Consider the following 18853-nt stretch of genomic DNA (forward strand, 5'->3'; position numbering starts at 1 on the left):
TTACATATGTGGGTGCCCTTGTATTTGGGCATAAATATACAGGATTGAGACTTCATCTTAGTCAAATTTTCCTGTGATGAGTATGTAATGTCCATCCCAATCTCTTTTGATTGGTTTTAGTTTGAAGTCCATATTTTTAGATATTAGAATAGCTACACCAGCTTGCTTCTTAAGTCTGTTTGTTTGGAAAATGTTTTCTCAGCCCTTCACTGTGAGGTAGCATCTGTCTGTGAAGTTGAGGTGTGTTTCTTGCATGCAGCAGAATCATTGATCATGTTTTCATTTCCATTCCATTAGCCTGTGTCTTTTTTTAGGTAAATTGAGCCCATTGATATTAAGGGATATTAATGATGAGTGATTGTTAATTTCTGTTATCTGTTGGTAGTAATGTATGTGTATTTTCCTTCTTTGGAATTTGAATGCTCTGGGGTTATCTTACCTCTTGTTCTAATTGGTGTTTGTCATGGGTCTTATGGATTGCAGGGTACGATGGAGATTTTTGGTGAGGAGTTGTGCCTGCTTGTGTCTTCCCTGGTTGCCTGCTATTGGGACAGCATTAGGTACATGTGGGTAGTATGGATTGTGACCCAGGGCCTAGGCCCTAGAGGCTGACATCTCTGTATTCCTATTATTCTTAAGTTTGGGCTTTCCATAGTGTTCCAGACTTTCTGAAATTTTTTAAAGGAATTCTTTAGATTTAACATTTTCTGTAATCAACGAATCTGATTCTTCTATTGTAACTTCAATGCTTAAGATAATCTCTTTAACCTCTTGTATTCTGTTGATGATGCTTGCATCTGTAGTTCCTCTTCACTTCTGCAGATTTTGCATTTTCAGAATTCCCTGTTATTGTTTTCTTTATTGTTTCACTTTCCATTTTCAGGTCTTGAGCAGTTTACTTCATCTGTTTGTTTTTTCTTGGCTTCCTTGGCATTCTTTAAGGGATTTATCTATTTCCTCCAGGTTATTTTTTTTGTGCTGTTGCTATTATATTTTCCTCCATTTTCTTAGGGGAATGTTTTTTTCATTTCTTCTTTGAGGAACTCTACCATCTTCGTGAAGTTATTTTTAAGGTTATTTTCTTGTGTTTCAGCTGTTTTGCAATGTTCATTTCTTGCTGTGCTAGAATAGCTGGGTTCTGGTGATGACATAGTGCCCTTTGGGTTGTTAATTTTGTTCTTACACTGATAGGCATCTGGATTTGGCCTGATTATATGTCTAATTGTAGATTCATGAGTTTGTCTTTAATGGATGCTTATTTTGTTTCTTAGTTTCTGTTTCTTTTCTGGACTTCTGGCCTAAGTAGCCAAGGGTTCTAGTGACTGTAGGGTAAAAGGGCCAGGCAAGAAATACACCCTGACTCTGAAACCAGAGCCAGTGAAAGAAATGCACTTTGGCCCTAAATCCAGAGAAGAAAAAAAACATAACCTGATCCTGAAACTAGAACCAAAGAAGAACACTTTGTCACTAAAACCAGAGTCAGTGAAAAAAACACACCCTGGCCCTGAAACTAGAGCCAAAAGTTTTGAAAATGGCCATTGAAAGAAGCACAGCTTTGCCCTAAAACCAGAGAGAAAAAAAACATAACCTGACTCTGAAACTAGAGCCAAAGAAGCACACATTGTCACTGAAACCAGAGTCAGTGAAAAAAAAAACACGCATTGTCCCTGAAACTAGAACCAAAAGGTTAAAAATGGCCATTGAAAGAAATATACCTTGTCCCTGAAACAAGAGCCAAAGAAACACATTCTGCCCTTCACCAACTAAACATGAAAGCAACCAATCTCTGAGTATGAAAACAAACCAATCCTTGAACACAAAACCAACCAATCTCTGAGCGTGAAATCCAGCCAATCTCTGCACTTGTCCAGGCTCAGGGACTGAAATCTGACCAATTCCTTTTCCAAAAATCTTCACTCTGGAAAAACTCTATCCCTAAGGTGACCTATATAAGCCCTATGTCTGTTCAGCTGGAAGCTTCCTTTTTCCACCCTGGCAGAGGCCAGTCATTCTCCTGGATTCCCCCCTCTCAACAAATCTTTTGAATGAGTTTTGGATGAAGAGCTTCTTTTGTCAGAGTGGAGCAGAGGAGCAATGGACCTCTCTGCTGAGAAACTCCCTTAGTGGAATGGCTCAGAGAAGTAACAACTTTTCCTGGAGTAGGAGAAGACTGCTACATTTCTGCAGGTCCCCCCTCCCCCACCCTTGCGAAGAAGAAACAGATTTCGCCAGAGCAGAAAAGAAATGGACTTCTGTGCTGGGCAACTCCCTTAGTGGAGTGGAGCAGTAATGCAAAGGACATCTCTGCTGGGAACTATCTTTGCAGAGTAGAGCAGAGCTGAAATGTAATGTCTTTCTTGGAAAGGAGCAAGTTTGCCACAACCTGTAGGGAGATCATCCTCCACCAGAACACAACTACAGGTATTCTTTGACTTCTGGCAGTCAGGATATTTTTTTCTTTAGAGCTGTAATCTTCCAGTATACCTCCACTTCATTGCTGTAGGTATAGTCTGACTTACAACACTCAGGATATCTTTCCTTCCAAAGGTATAACACTTTCAGTGACTAGTGAGTCTTCAGGTCCAGTAGTGTGTTTCTGCTGTTGTTTTGTGGCCTGCAAGGCCTCTGGGGTTTGGGATGCCAACTTTGCCACTGCAGTTCCAAGTATTTGTGTGGTCTCTGGGGTTCTGGGTACATGCTAGGTCTCTGAGATTTCTGGAATGGTATGTCTTCCAGTAAAGCAGAAGTTTTCTCCCAAAGTTATGGGCTGGAATTTGTAGCTCAGGAGAGGGAGTGCAGTTATAGGCTGTAGAGCCAGCTTTACAGAATGGTAGCTGTCAATAGTCAGTGTCTGACCTAAGGTCCCTTGAATTGGCCTTCTCTTGTGTTAGGCAGATGTTTTCTGCCAAAGTTATGGGAGAGATTATAGAGCCGAGGGGAGGAGGTGCAGTCTGGAACTGTTGGGTAGGCTTTAAGGAGTGCTAACAGGCAGTGGGTGTGTAAGAACCTTGGTCCCATAGAATCAGCCTAGCCCATGGTAAAGCAGCTGAAATTGTGAGCAGGAACATTGTGCCCAGGAGAGAAGGTTCATTCTGGAGCTGTGGTTCTTAGGACTAGCCACCCTCTGGCAAAGCAGTTAGAGTTGTGGGCCAAAATATGAAGCACAGGGGAAGGAGTTACCACTTTCTTAAACCAGTATTTCTAAGCACAATCTAAATACTTATCCTTATACTTGCAGATAAATATAGCATTCACTCTTCATCAAAGAAAACTCTTTTTGCAATAGATAGAGAAAATCAAATTTCAGAAAGCCATAGCTTGTTGGTATACAATAAACAAGCAACAATGGGGTACCTAACCCAAATGGATACATATACCCTCAATTCTTACAACTATGTCTGGGAAACATCATGGAAGAGGGATTAGAAAGATTCTAGAAGACAGTGGATGAGGACATCTCCTATGAGATTATGTTCTCTACACAGGACAGGAAAGCTGTTAAAGTGAATTCTCAATGGTGTGGTAATGATTAAATTTAATATAATAGAGATAATACAGCAAAGTATAAGAAGAACTTATAGTAGATGAAACGGAGCCATAGGACAGGAACCAGTATTTTGCTAATAACAGGATGAAAATGATCAAATTATATTATAAATACATATGATCTCTAATGATAAAATCCATTGTTTTGTATAATTAATAAATGTCAGTAATTAAAAATTCAACATAATAAATTGGTATATTGATGAGTATAAACTTATTAAATGAAATCATGACTTGTACCCTTCTCTAAAGTATTTCTTCTCATCTTCCTAGGTTCAAGGCCAAGACCTACCTGTTTTTCCTGTCTTTCCTCTTTGCCATTGAAGAGATCAACAGAAGCCCCCATATTTTACCCAACATAACTTTGGGATTTGATGTGCATAATGTCCCTTTTCTTGATGCAAACACAACGTATGTTTCTTTAAAGTGGTTATCAGGTATTGACACAATGATTCCTAATTACAACTGTAGGAAAGAGAGAAAATCTGTAATAATGTTTACAGGACCATCATGGACAACCTCTGCTCTTATTGGATCATTGCTTGAGCTGTACAAATTTCCACAGGTGAGTATTGTAGGCGTAGAGTGAAATGAATTGATTACTCATTCAGTGATAATGACATATTCATGAGGAAAATGAAAAATAGAGACTGAATTCATGCATCATGCAAAAATTATGTTTAAAGTTACTTGCTCAGTGGTCTTTATTAGGAATAGACTGGTGGTAGAGGTTGTAAAAGACAATGTATGTTTCAGAATATGAGTCTACTTATTAATATTTCAAAAAAAGTTGAGGAATAGGAAGGTCACTATAACTGTGAGGTAAGTCAATCTTCCTTCCCAAAACAGCTATTTTGTAGTACAAATAAGATCTCATAATTGTGTGAGACTCATCTTCATATTATTATTAACTTATTATTATTAAGTTATAATTAATTATAATTAACATATTATTATTCCCTTAGCTCACCTTTGGGCGTCATGATCCCATCCTGAGTGGCAATCTCCATTTAACTTCTTTATATCAGATGGCACCAAAAGACACATTTCTGGCCCATGCTATGATCTCTTTACTGATTCATTTCCGCTGGAACTGGGTGGGGCTGTATATCTCAGAAGATGAAAGAAGCATTCAGTTTTGGTCAGACTTTAGAACAGAAATGGACAAGAACAGTATCTGTGTGGCCTTTGTGGAAATTATATCAATCAGTGAATTGTCAGTATCTCCAAATTCCTGGTCATATCATCATCAGATCTTGAAATCATCAGTAAATGTGATTATAGTCTATTTTGACTCTGATTCTCTGCTCACATTCTTTCACGTGGTAGAAAAATCTTTAATGACACAAAAAGTCTGGGTCATGGCCTCACCATATCATTCTTCCAAAATACATTGGAGTATATTTCTTCACCCATCTCATGGTTCTCTCATGTTTTCACACCACCACAAGGAAATCTCAGGTTTTAGAAAATTTATCCATACTGTTAACCCCTCTAAATACCCTAATGACATTTACTTAGCTATATTCTGGTTTTTCTTTTTTGCCTGCTCATTTTCTAAGTATGACTGTACTATGCTGGAGAACTGTCCACTCAATTCTTCCTTGGAAATGTTATCTTATCCAGTTATTGATATGGCCATAAGTGAGGAGAGTTACAACCTATACAATGCTGTGTATGCAGTGGCTCATATTCTTCATGAGATATTACTTCACCAAGTAGAATTTCAGGGATTAGGTGGTGTAAAGGAACTGGTTCATTTCCCTTGGAAGGTAATGGACATTTTTTGGATGGCATAAATTATAAGAACAATAATTTTCTAAAGAAAGAATTCATGGGAGCAGAAAGTCAACAGTTTAGGATATGTTTTTATAGAAATCTTAGAAAAAAACCTCCTTTTTCACTTTGCACTAAGTCAGAATAAAACTGCTAATGATATCATATTGAAGAACAAAGGACCAGCATGAAACAGAAAATGCATTTTAAGCCAACATTCTCATTTTGTTTTTTGTAAAATTTACATGTGTGTGTTTTTTTGTGTGTCTGTGTATGTGACTTCACCAATATACATATGGGACTGGGTTTTTACAGCACTCACAAGGAAATCAGATGCCAAATTGTGAGAGTCATTTCTTCCTTTAGATGGGTTCTGAGAACTGAATTAATCTTTTCCAGTATGGTGTCATCATCCACATCTGTTGTTCTTTGCCCCCCAACATAGTATGGTTTAGTTATTTAACTTAAATAAGTTCTATATCTTCCACAGAAAATATTTTCTACATAAAAACGATGATTTGACTAGGAATTCCTTAAGAGATGACAATATACAACCTAACTGTAGGAATGACTAAATGTTGCTGAGAAAACATGGGTATTGTATATAAATTATCTTTTAAAATGGACTTTATGTAATAATAACTATGTGAGCATACTTATGGCATTATGTATATCAAGATCATCTTTGGATATATGAAGCTTTCACTACACTATTGAGGACTGGATGAACAACAGTTAATTTTGTTCTGATTCATAGTATATTTTGTCTCATCTTACAGAACTTAAATATTATGATATTTTGGTTTCTCATACCATTGAACTTATTGAACTTGATATATTTTATTTATTGCTGTGCTAAATCTACATTGTGATATAATGAATACAAGAGATGAAAAGCTTTCCCACATGATGCTTTCTATGTTAACCTGAACCATTCATCTCTCCTAGCTGCACTTCTTTATAAGAAATATTCAGTCTTACCATTTGGATTCTAACCAACTGATTTTGGATGAGAAAAGAAAATCTGCAGCAGAATATGATATCTTCAACTACTGCCATTTTCCAACAAATTTTGTACACATATTGAAAGTGGGAAAATTTTCTCCGTTTGCTCTACCTGGTCAGCAGTTGTCCTTACATGAGGACATGATAGAATGGGCCTTAGGATTTACAGAGGTTGGTGGAAGCTAACATAACATTTTCAATTACTACAAACAAGTAACTAGCATCATATTCTTGGTCTTATTATTCTTGATTTCTGGTTGCTCTATTTAGGCCTCCAATGTACATTTCTCAATTATAATTTAAGCAATTTTTGTTTACACTGATAGAATTGAACTTGTGTATTTGTCAATCTTTGCATAAGATTTATGTTTTTCATAAAATCCATGTACAATTTCTTCATTAACATTTATCACTATAAAATTGTTCAAAGAACTGAACCTGTAAGAACATGCATAGTGTAGGTGGGTTTTGTCCCGTAGTTATTTATTGATATTTTCATATATGGTAGGTGGTATTACAGTGAAAGTATGTCAGAGGAAATTATTCTCCACATGATAGTCAAGTAGCAAGTGAAAAACATCTGGTACCAGGTTCAAAATATCCACACCCAAAGCATCAATTTAGTGAAAACTTGCATTTATCAGGATCCACCAGTTCTCAGAGAGTATCATGATTAGAGCACTGTCTTTAGGCCATGAACAAGAACAGCCTTTAATGAGTCAGTGTTACTGAAAAACACAATGTTATATTGAAGAGTTGCTGTTCACTGAGTCATAATATTTATTGTTAGTTGCATGAATAATGGAGGATTACTAGTGTATCTCTGATTTTCCTCAGACCCCGCAATCACTATGCAGTGAGAGTTGTCATCCTGGATTCAGGAAATCACATGTGGAAGGAAAGACTATTTGTTGCTTTGATTGTACTCCTTGCCCAGAAAATGAAATTTCTAATGAAACAAGTAAGTATAAACATTATGGACACAATTATCTGATCTAATTATTATTCCTCTTGAAATCCAAGAAATGGAGAAGTGTTAGGAAATATCTGCAAAACCAAATAACTTCACCTGTATTTAGTTATTTATTTTAAAAATCTATAATTAAGATGAGAGAACAAAAATGCATGATGTACAAAACAGAAACACAACTCTGTATTGATAATTATATTTTTGGAGAAGATATCATTGTGTTTGCCAGGAGACTAGAATTCTTGTGTTGTCTTGTTTGTTTAAAAATTAGTTGAATCTCCCACCTGCATTTCAGCTTTAGTTCTTTTCAAAGTTTTTATTTCATTAATAAATTGGTTTTCAAATCTTAGGTTGTCTCCATCATTTTAATCAGCCTTATGTTTTTGTTTTCATAAAGAAAATTCAGGCATTATTCTCTCTTCACACTTTTTAAAAATTATTGAGCTGTATCTTCATGTCTTCTTTCAACTCCTTTAATTCTTTGATGGTATTTGTGGTGATTGTTCTTTCAAATTCTTTGTCCCGTGTTTCATCTGGTTAATCCTTGTGGGAGACCATTTCTGTTAGGATGATGAATTCACAGAAAGTGAAATACTCTTTTGATCTTTTAATTTTATTTATATTTTTATGATGAGATTAGTATATGTAGAATCATTTTGTCATTTCACTGACTGATATAGACATGGTAGGATGGAAGAGAATACAAGATATGCAGTTTGGGTTGGCCATAAAGTTTGGAGATAGCTTCACTTAAGTGAAGTGAAATGAGATCAGTACAGTACATTGGCTGGCATTTGGAATATATGTACTTATCTGTGCACAGAGTATGGATATAGTGCCAAGCAGTGTTCTCCAGTCTAGGCCAGGACAATGGATTTTATGTGAAGGGGAGGATCAAGCAGTCTCATATGTCCAGAAATGGAAGGATCTATCTGGGCAAAGAGTTTTGGTGTGGTATTCAAGATTATATATATATATATATATATATATATATATATATATATATAGAGAGAGAGAGAGAGAGAGAGAGTCTGTGGGAAGGAAGTATGGGTTGTGTTTAGACAATAAACATTGGAGTAACATAGATGGGTTGTCTAGAATAGGCCAGGACAATGGATGTTGGGCTTTTTCTGGATCTGGGGGATAAGAAAGTCATGTGGAGGTAGGTATAAGGTGGACTTATTTGGTTAGAATCTGCTATAAGGTGTCCAAAACATGAATTGGAGAAGTGGTTTTATGTAGCTGGAGGTTTTCCTCTGTCCTGCCTGGCCTGTGGTCAGGACAAATTTCTCTCACCTGCTAGTTCTAAAGCCATTTGGACACAAGTAAACACATAGAGGCTTATATTAATTAAAACTGCTCGGCCATTAGCTCAGGCCTACCACTGACTAGCTCTTCATTTAAACTCAGCCCATTTCCATTCATCTATATATTGCCATGTGTTCCTCAGCTTACTTGCATGCCATTACATGCTGCTCCCTGGACTGTGGACAAGCATCTCCTGCTCTGCCTTCATCTTCCCAGAATTATTCTTGTCTGCTGATGCCACTTATACTTTCTGCCTGGCTACTGGTCAATCAGCATCTTACTAAACCAGTATACAAAAGCATTATCCCACAGCATTTTCCCTTTTCTGTTTAATTAAAAAGGAAAGTTTTAGTTTTAACATAGTGAAATTATATAACAAAACAGTTATCAAGAAAGAACTACATTTACAATATCTAGTCTCTTTATATTTGGCAAATGTAAAGAAAATATTTTATTTATCCTGTATTTGTGAGTCCAATGTTTCATATCTACCTTATCTCTTATCATAACCAAGGAAAACCATAATTATAACTATCTAGTCTTCAACTACATCAAAGACCCCAGAAGGATACAATATTACCTAAGTAAACAGGAAGAGCATTGTAAGCAACTTCCCAAAATCTTGAATGATAGACAGATGGCTGCCTGGACAGTCACCCAAAGTACTTCTGCAATGTTGGGGCATCCATCTTCAGCCCATAAGTCTATAGTCTCTCAGTTACTTCTCTCTGTGTCCTACAGAATATCTGACTGTTTCTTCTGTGAAGCAGGAACTTGAAGGACCATTTTGCCTTGCAAAGGTCAGTGGTTACCTTTCTATGGGTCCTTCATGTCCAGTCAATGCAACATTTTGTCAAGCAGTCCAGGCAAGAACAGTTTTTTGCCCAAATGGCTATCTTTGCCAAGAAAAAGACAAACACCAGATGGAGTGTCTTTGATACCCATCCTCCTCTCTGAAGTAAATCAGTCCTGCCAGGAGCAGATACATCTCATTGTACAGGAAAGTTTAAGTTTTTAAAACATTTCAAATGCCATATTCTGTAGGTCTTTGAAGTATTTGAAGATTACCTACCTAATTGAATTATATCTATGTATGCCTAGGAAATTTAACTAACATGACTGTAAGTTTGATTATCATAGAAGACTAATTATTAATCTGTATTTCTTTTTATTTCTTTTTATTTTTTAGTAAGATGTTTTCTACTCATTTTACACACCAACCACAGATTCCCTTGTCCTTCCTCCTCCCACCCTCCAGCACTCCCCTGCAAATCACCCCCAATTTCCACTTTCTCCAATGCAAGGTCTCCCATGGTAAGTCAGCAGAGCCTGGTACACTCAGTTGAGGCAGATCCAAGCCCCTCCTCCCTGCACCAAGGCTGGGCAAAATGTCCCACCATAGGCACTAAGCTCCAAAAAGCTCATGAACTAGGGATGGGTCCCATTCCCACTGCCTGGGGGCCCCTTAAACATTTCAAGCTAAACAACTGTCTCACTTATCCAGAGGGCTTAGTACAGTACCATGGGGCCTCCTCAGCTATTGGTCCACAGTTCATGTGATTCCACTAGTTTGGCTAGTTGTCTCTGTACTTTTTCCAATCATGGTCTCAATATCTCTTGCTCAAAAAAATCCTTCCTCTTTCTTGTTGATTGGACTCCTGGAGCTCCACCTGGGATCAGGCCGTGGATCTCTGAATCTGCTTCTTTCAGTAACTGGATGGGGGATCTATGATGACAGTTAGGGTATTCAGCCATCTGATTGCCAGAGTAGGTCAGCTCAGGCATCCTCTCGACCATCATTGCCAGTAGTCTATGGTGGAGTCATCTTTGTGGATTTCTGGGAACCTCCCTAGCACTCTGCTACTCCGTACCCCCATGGTGCCATCATTTTTCATGGTATCTCTTTCCTTGCTCTCCCACTCTGTTCCCATTCCAACTCAAATCTCTCGCTCATCTAGGCTCTAATTCCCCCATCTCTTGCCCTCCATTACCCCCTCTACCCCCTAGTTTGCCCATGTAGATCTCATCCACTTCTCCATTGCTGGACAATCCTTGCATAATTCCTAGGGTTCTCCTTGCTAGCTAGCCTCCCAGGAGCTGTGGGTTGCAGTCTGGTTATCTTTTTCTTTGCATCTAGTATCCACTTATGAGTGAGTACATACTATATTTGTACTTCTGAGTCTGGTTTACCTCACTTAGGTGACATTTTCTAGTTCCATACATTTACCTGCAAATCTCATGATGTCATTTTTTTTTCTCTGCTGAGTAGTACTCCATTGTGTATATATACCACATTTTCTTTATCCATTCATCAGTTGAGGGGCATATAGGCTGTTTGCAGGTTCTGGCTATTACAAATAATGCTGCTGTGAATATAGTTGAGCATGTGTCCCTGTTGTATGATTGAGCAATTTTTGGTCATATGCCCAAAAGTGGTGTAGCTGGGTCTTGAGGAAGAATGATTCCCAATTTTCTGAGAAACCAACAAACTGATTTCCAAAGTGGTTTACAAGTTTGTATTCCCACAAACAGTGTAGAGGTGTCCCCCTTGCTCCACATCCTCTCCAACATAAGCTGTCTTCAGTGTTTTTTTTTTTTTTTTTTTTTTTTTTTTTTTTTTTTTTTTTTTTTTTTTTTTTTAGGGAATAGTCTAGAAACTTTTATTTCTAGTTCTAAACACTTTACATAAACACAAATTTTACAATCTCAAACGGAAGCAAAATTTGAAGGCAATACAACCCATTTCCAATAATCCAATTCCATATTATAGTCTCAAATGTCTAAATAGACGTCTACATAAACAAAGATATCAAAAAGGTTCAAAGTGACAAATACATTCAATGCCCACATGTTCAAAATAGCATTTGATCAACTCTGTACTGTGAAAGGCACACAATTATTTGCTTTAGCTGTCCGTTATAAAAGGAACCTACGTAAACAGCTGTTAAATGAACTAAGACAATGAACTACAGCTCTAAAATCTGCAAGCTAAAGCAAGCAGTATGTTTCAACACAGAGCAAAAGACCTACATTCTGGGAGAATGTACTGTCAAACCATTACTAACAACTCAAATTGAGTGTGACTTAGATATGCAAACTTGGTATTATTTGTATTTTGAAACTCATGGAAAATTTTATCTTTTAAGTGAATATTTGATGGGATTCTCCTAAGTCTTTATATTGCCTGTTTGTTTTTATTTCTGAAACAGGGTCTTAGTATAGAGGCCTGGCTAGCCTGAAACTCCACATGTAAACCAGGCTGGCCTGCATTGTCTCTTAAGGTGCTGAGTTCACAGGTGTGCACTACCACACCTAGCTCTTACAGGTTTACATATTAATGTGCTGAATTAAAAAGGATCCTCACATAATTTGAGAAAGACAACACTTTTAAATAGGTAAGATTTAACCTTCTGTATCTGAAAATTTCTCTTTAATGAGGAATGGGGATGAGGTAGGCAATAGAAGCATCTAAACTTATCTGAAGTTTCTCCTTATATTGACTAGAACACTGTACATGAAAAACAATTGTTTATTACAGATGTTCACAAAAAGTTTCTAGCTACCAAACAGTTTATATTTTCCTGTTTTTCGCTGAACATCATACTTACCCCATTTCAACTAAAGCATTTTACTACTCTATAAAATACACAATTAGGTGCTCTATGCAACTGACTACATGGTGGAAAGAAGCTCCATCACAAAAAAAGAAAATAGGCTTTGGTCAAAAAGAGACACCCAAAGGATAGGGACATTTCAAAATAAGTTGCTATTTAGAATTCACCTACTATCAAAAGTTAGGACTTGGTAACCACAGAAAGCAAAAACATTAATTTGGATAACATGAATGGCACTCTTCTCTTACTGAATATTCGTTTAAAACAAATAATACTTATTCAAAACAATCTACTCTAAAAACTCAACAATGGTAGGAATTTCACACTGAGATGAAGGTGAGAGCAAGGTGACTCACATCGGCATTCAATTTCTTCAAGACAAACATCCATTATTTATAAACAAAACTATATTCTTAAACCACAGTGAGCAAAACACACTACACATACATCCAAGGGATCACTTCCTACCCTCTCTTGTCACTTCAAGTAAGACACTGTGTAGCAGACAGATTTTTCAAATACTACAAATATGAGAAATCAGAGGAGAAATAAGAGCCAGCATATCAAGATAAAGCACAGCAGTTGAGATATATGGGAAAACAAGGCTGGGAATACTAGGCAGATAACAAACGACCTAGGAGTTTTAGAAATAATTTTAAAATCTTGTTAACAGTCAGTTACCATTCACCAAGCAATGAAAAGAATTTTCACAAAAAAACCAACGTAACACTCCTAAGAAGATGAAACATCTTAATATAAAAGAAATGTTTTCTTTGGGCTTTCACCCAAATTAACAGAAAGCTATAACAATCTAATAAGCAACACAAAGTATCCTAAAGTAATTAAACTCAAGTTCATGACATTTATGCCAGAAGTAACCACATAGCCATACTCTTACTCTTACAGTTACTTATTAACCCCGACTCCAAACACAGTACTTAGTAAAGAAATGTAATCATTTGAGAACATGGTAAATCTCATCAATTAGAAAGAGAAGCCTGAATAAAAAGCATCTAGGAAGAACATTCACTTTCATTATTCTTCAGTACACAAACTCCTGAGCAGGGCTATTCTAAACAAGCAGTTAGATGAACAGTCTAAAAAAAGGAACTCCACTATAACTGTAACAGTAACATTATTTCGGTAAGAACACGACCTTACACCTTTTATTTTGCTCAGAGTGGTCTGAGAATAGAGGCAAAAATTACAGAATACGAAGCACAATGCATTTACACTGAAATTTACAAAACTGTTGTTTTTCTCATTGAAGTATTATTACCTTTTGAACTTGGATATGGAATGCTATTAGAAAAACTAATACATTTTTCAAATGAGAATGCAATTAACATTACCCAACAGTTCAAACACAAAAAAAAAAAACTTAGGATGGGACAGACATTAACAGCTGCCAACATCGAGTTTCCAGAGCCTGCCCTTTACCCACCATCATCACTCAACAGTGTAGTACATTATTAACTTACACCAAGACTGATATTTACTTTATTGTTGAAGCACTTCTTATTCCATTTAAGATTTACATGAAAGTTCAAAAGGACTCATATTTAAAAACTTCTAAAGAGGTCAACAGACCATATAAGGTAATAAAATTTGCAAATAGGTTTGCACTCAAATATATGTATTTAATCCCGACCCCCACCCTCTTACATCTACTTCCACAATAAACACTGCTTGGCATATAGCAAAGGTACAATAATCCAGGAAGACATCTCCCCACCCACTACTGCAAAGGCTTTTGTAAAATTTTGCTTGGATGAAGGCACACAACAATATTACAACTCAATTCTGATTAATGTACAAACAAAACATGGAATTTGGGGTATGGTACATCATTAATTGCAAAAAACGTCAACAACTGCACACTAGGAAATTGTAGTTAAATGTCTGAAAGACATAGAACTCAAATGATGATATATTTAGGTGTATACTCTTGACTGGAGTATAAATTCAAAGTATGTAAAAATTAACAATGAGCTTTTCAAAAGGAACATACTTGGTTTACTGAATTCATTTTATGAAGACTCAGAAGAAAACTGCTACTAATTAACTCTACATGTGAACTGGGTTAGAGGCCCCTTGATGGACACACTAAATTAATGAAAATGTATCCAAGTTTCTCTATCATATCTTTGGTAACTGTAAGACAGTTGGTAAAATGTAAAGTTTAAAATAAATAAATAAAAATACAGCTTGTAGAACCTGTACCTTATCAAATGACAGAGAATTAGACATTTCAAGTAATAGCCTGGCCAGAATCCATCTTAAGGGATCTTTACTAGGAATAAAAAAACTTCATTTAAAATTTAGTTTAGATTTTATGATACAACGCTCAATTTTTATATTCAAACAGTGCCAATTTTAATAATTTTAAAACTAGTATATAAATGTTTTGAGAATTAAAAATTTTAATACAACATAGAACTAATAAAAATGTTATGATAAATATTCAAGGGCATATTCAAATGTAAGACAAAGTATTAAAATAGGCTTTCTCACTTAAAAAGCCTTTAAACAGCAAGAGTGGTAACTCTTATGTTCCACAAAAATTAGACAGACGCTGGGCGGTGGTGGTGCACGCCTTTAATCCCAGCACTTGGGAGGCAGAGGCAGATGGATCTCTGTGAGTTCGAGGCCAGCCTGGGCTACAGAGTGAGTTCCAGGAAAGGCACAAAGCTACATAGAGAAACCCTGTCTCGAAAAACCAAAAAAAAATAGACAGACACCTTTTGTTCCTGTGTGTGTGTGCGTGTGCGTGTGCATGTGATGTTTAAAACTGCTGTCATAAAATTACATACACAATAAAGCCAATTACAATTTAAATATTAACAATTTGTAGGACTGGATTTTCAATAAGGTTCTGTGAAGTATTTCCATTTAGAGGATTTGTTTTAAGCCTAATTAACTGAAATATGTCATCAATATATGGAGCAAAGGTGTTTATAGAAGAACCTGTCACATGCGAAAGATTCCCAGTGCTCCTTCCCCACTCTTCAGGAGTAAACACTGTTTTCAGATGTTTCCAGAAGATTAAATCAGAACAAGTACTTGGACCACTTAAAATGTAGGTATATTTACTTCTAACGATGACGGTATTCTCGCTCTCGGTCACGCTCCCGGTCCGGTCCCGATCCCGATCCCTGTGTCTCTCTCGCTCTCTGCTTCTCTCTCTGTAATAATCATCATGGCGATCTCTACTCCGAGATTTATGACGCCGACTCTTTTCCCGTGATCTACTATGGTCCCTTTCTCTTGATCGTTCACGTCTTGATCCAGAGCCATAGGACTTGGACTCAATTCCATGAAGGCAATCTTGCAAAGAACTAATAAGAACTTTGCAACGATCATCGGCAGATACTTTGGATTGTTTAATTAAAGAAATTGCTGTTACCAATGTTTCAATAGCACTCCCATAATCACCAGCACTGGCATCAGACACAGCTCTTGAAATAGCACTGCTTGAGATGGCCCGATTTCTATTCATGATTTCTTCAAACTCAGCTTCACTCAATGGTGTTCTTGCAGTATCCATTTCCCTCCCAGGAGGACCATAGTCACCCCTATCATATGGTGGAGGTCGGCCATATGGGTCTGTTGGTGGTGGACCTCGACTATCTGATGTTGGCATGCCACTATTAGTTGGTGGAGGAAAAAAAGCAGGATTCACATGTGGAGCTGGTGGTGGGGCACCTGGAGGTGGTCCCGGAAGATGTGGAGGAGGAGCAAGAGTGAGGGGAGGCCCAAGTGGACCTGGTGGTCGAGGTGGAAAGGGGCCTGGAGGTGGAGGTGGTCCCTGCTGTGGAGGCGGTGGACCAGGAGGAGGGCCGTAGCCTGGAACTGGAGGTGGAGGCCCAGGAGGAAGTGGACCCAACGGAGGTTGCCCAAAAGGTTGTCCAGGAAAAAGAACTGGTGGTGGAGGGCGGTCTCCTCGATTGGGAGGTCCTGCTAGAGGAGGTGGCAGGACCTGACCAGGAGGTGGAGGACCTGGTGGACCAGGTGGGCCTGGAGGGCCCAAAGGTGGACGGGGTGGAGTCTGTCCAGCTGGGAAAGGTGGAGGTGGCCCTCCTGGTCCTGCTGGCCCAGGAAATCTGTCCCCACCGGGAACAGCCCCTGGAAAACGGCCCCGTCCTCTACCACCTTGTGGAAATGCTGCACGTGAACTGCCTCCTGGAGGACCAGCTTTACCTTCCCCAGACATTTGTCCTGATTGTGTAGTTTTCCTGGACTGCATCTCAAACTGACTCAGGAATTGCTTATTGCACGGAGTCACGACAGGATTCTGACCGTGAAGTTCCCTTTTAGGCAACAGATCCATTAACTTTTTGGAAGATGCTTCAGATCCGACACCAACAAGGGCAAATCCCTTTGATTGTCCATTTGCCCGATTTTCAAAAAATTTTATCTCCAAAATATCATTTACTCCCAAAGAATGAACTGCTTCAGTTAAGTCCTCATCTGTTGTCCACCATGTTAGATTTCCAATATATAATGCAATTCTCTTTCCAGTGTAAGTGTAGACAACATTTGGCGCTGCACCTTTCCCCACATCATCACCAACAGTTGGTGGAAGAGTATCCATGTAGTCCCGGTCTTCTGGGGCATCGCCATTATTTGCAGATGGAGAGATGACATCATCGTACAAATCTATCTGATCATGCCCACCATATTCCGCTTCCTGGTTGAACTCTTCGCCCACATCCGCGTAGATGTCTATGTGGTCCACGCCGTCCGCCATCTTCCCTCGGCCTCTTCAGTGTTTTTTATCTTAGCCATTCTGACAGGTGTAATGGTATCTCAGAGTAATTGTGATTTGCATCAGATAAGGATGATCTGAGCAATTCCTTAAATGTCTTTCGACCATTTGAAATTCTTCTGTTGAGAATTCTCTGTTTAACCCTATAGCCCATTTTTTAATCAGATTGTTAGTTATTTTGATGTCTTGTTTCTTGAGTTCTTTATACATTCTGGATATCAGCCCTTTGTCAGATGTGGAGTTGGTGAAGATCTTTTGCCATTCTGTAGGCTGTTGTTTTGTCTTATTGACCATGTCCTTGGGCCTACAAAAACTTATCAGTTTCAAAAGTCTCATTTATTAATTGTTGCTCACAGTGTCTGTGCTACTGGTATTATATTTAGGAGGTGTTCTCCAGTGCCAATGCATTCAGGACTATTTCCTACTTTCTATTTTATCAGTTTCAGAGTAACTGGATTTATGTTGAGGTCTTTGATCTACCTGGACTTAAGTTTTGTGCATGGTGACAGATATGGATCTATTTGCAATCTTCTACAAGTTGACATCCAGTTGTGCCAGCACCATTTGTTGAAGATGCTTTCTTTTTTCCATTGTGCACTTTTGGCTTCTTTGTCAAAAATTATATGTTCGTAGGTGTGCGGACTAATGTCAGGGTCTTCAATTCAATTCCATTGGTCCACATGTCGGTTTTTATGCCAGTACCAAGCTGTTTTTATTACTGGAGCTCTATAGTAGACCTTGAAATTAGGCATCATCGTGATGCCTTCAGAGGTTGCTTTATTGTACAGGATTCTTTTAGCTATCCTGGGTTTTTTGTTTTCCCATATAAAGTTGACTAATGTTCTTCCGAGGTCTGTGAAGAACTGTGTTGGGATTTTGATGGGGATTGCATTGAATCTGTAGGTTGCTTTTGATAAGATTGTCATTTTTACTGTTAATCCTATCTATCCATGAGAATGGGAGATATTTCCATTTTCTGATATCTTCTTCAATTTTTTTTCTTCAGAGACTTAAAGTTCTTGTCATACAGGTCCTTCACTTGTTTAGTTAGAGTTGCCCCAAGGTATTTTATATTATTTGTGGATATTGTAAAGGGTGATGTTTCTCTGATTTCTGTCTTAGCCCATGTATTATTTGTATATAGCAGGGCTACTGATTTTTTTAGTTAATCTTGTATCCTGAAAACATTACTGAAGTTGTTTATCAGCTATAGGAGATCCTTGGTCGAATTTTTGTGGTCACTCATGTATACTATCATACCATCTGCAAATAGTGAAAGTTTGACTTCTTCCTTTCCAATTTGTATCCCCTTGATCTCCATTTGTTATCTTATTGCTCTTCAAGTACTATATTGAATAAGTATGAGGAGAGCAGATAGCCTTGTCTTGTTTCTGATTTAAGTGGAATCGCTTTGAGTTTCTCTCCATTTACCTTGATGTTGGCTGTTGGCTTCCTGTAAATTGCCTTTATTATGTTTATGTATGCTCCCTGTATTCCTGATCTCTCCAAGACCTTTATCATGAAGGGGTGTTGGATTTTGTCAAAGGTCTTTTCAGCATCTAATAAAATGATCATTTTTTTTCTTTCAGTTTGTTTATATGGTGTTTTACTTTGACAGACTTTCATATGTTGAACCACCCTTGCATCTCTGGGATGAAGCCTACATGATCATGGTGGATAATTCTTTTGATGTGTTCTTGGAGTCTGTTTGTCAATATTTTATTGAATATTTTGGCATCAATGTTCATGAGGGAGATTGGTCTGTAATTCTCTTTGTTTGTTTTTTTATGAGGCAGTAACATGTAGCCTCATAAAAGGAGTTTGTTAAAGTTCCATCTGTTTCTATTGTGTGGAACAATTTGAAGA

The 18853-nt window shown here is 37.7% G+C and overlaps 2 protein-coding genes across 2 annotated transcripts in view; one reads left to right on the top strand and one right to left on the bottom strand.

The window, feature by feature from the left end:
- Positions 1-489: 489 nt before the first annotated feature.
- Positions 490-18853, top strand: part of LOC131900409 (vomeronasal type-2 receptor 116-like) — a 35424-nt gene continuing 17060 nt past the window's right edge. The window contains exons 1-5 of the mRNA XM_059251632.1: positions 490-560; positions 3820-4111; positions 4512-5318; positions 6271-6498; positions 7165-7288. Of these exons, the coding sequence (XP_059107615.1) occupies positions 490-560; positions 3820-4111; positions 4512-5318; positions 6271-6498; positions 7165-7288 (1522 nt within the window). The remainder of the gene's footprint in view (positions 561-3819; positions 4112-4511; positions 5319-6270; positions 6499-7164; positions 7289-18853) is intronic.
- LOC131900619 (cleavage and polyadenylation specificity factor subunit 6-like) lies at positions 15315-16977 on the bottom strand. Its single transcript, XM_059251919.1, is given in 2 exon segments — positions 15315-15358; positions 15361-16977. Coding segments are annotated over 2 exon segments (1653 nt in total). The 5' UTR covers positions 16970-16977.

This window comes from Peromyscus eremicus, unplaced genomic scaffold, assembly GCF_949786415.1.
Source record: "Peromyscus eremicus unplaced genomic scaffold, PerEre_H2_v1 PerEre#2#chr22_unloc_1, whole genome shotgun sequence".
In the NCBI taxonomy this organism is placed as follows: domain Eukaryota; kingdom Metazoa; phylum Chordata; class Mammalia; order Rodentia; family Cricetidae; genus Peromyscus; species Peromyscus eremicus.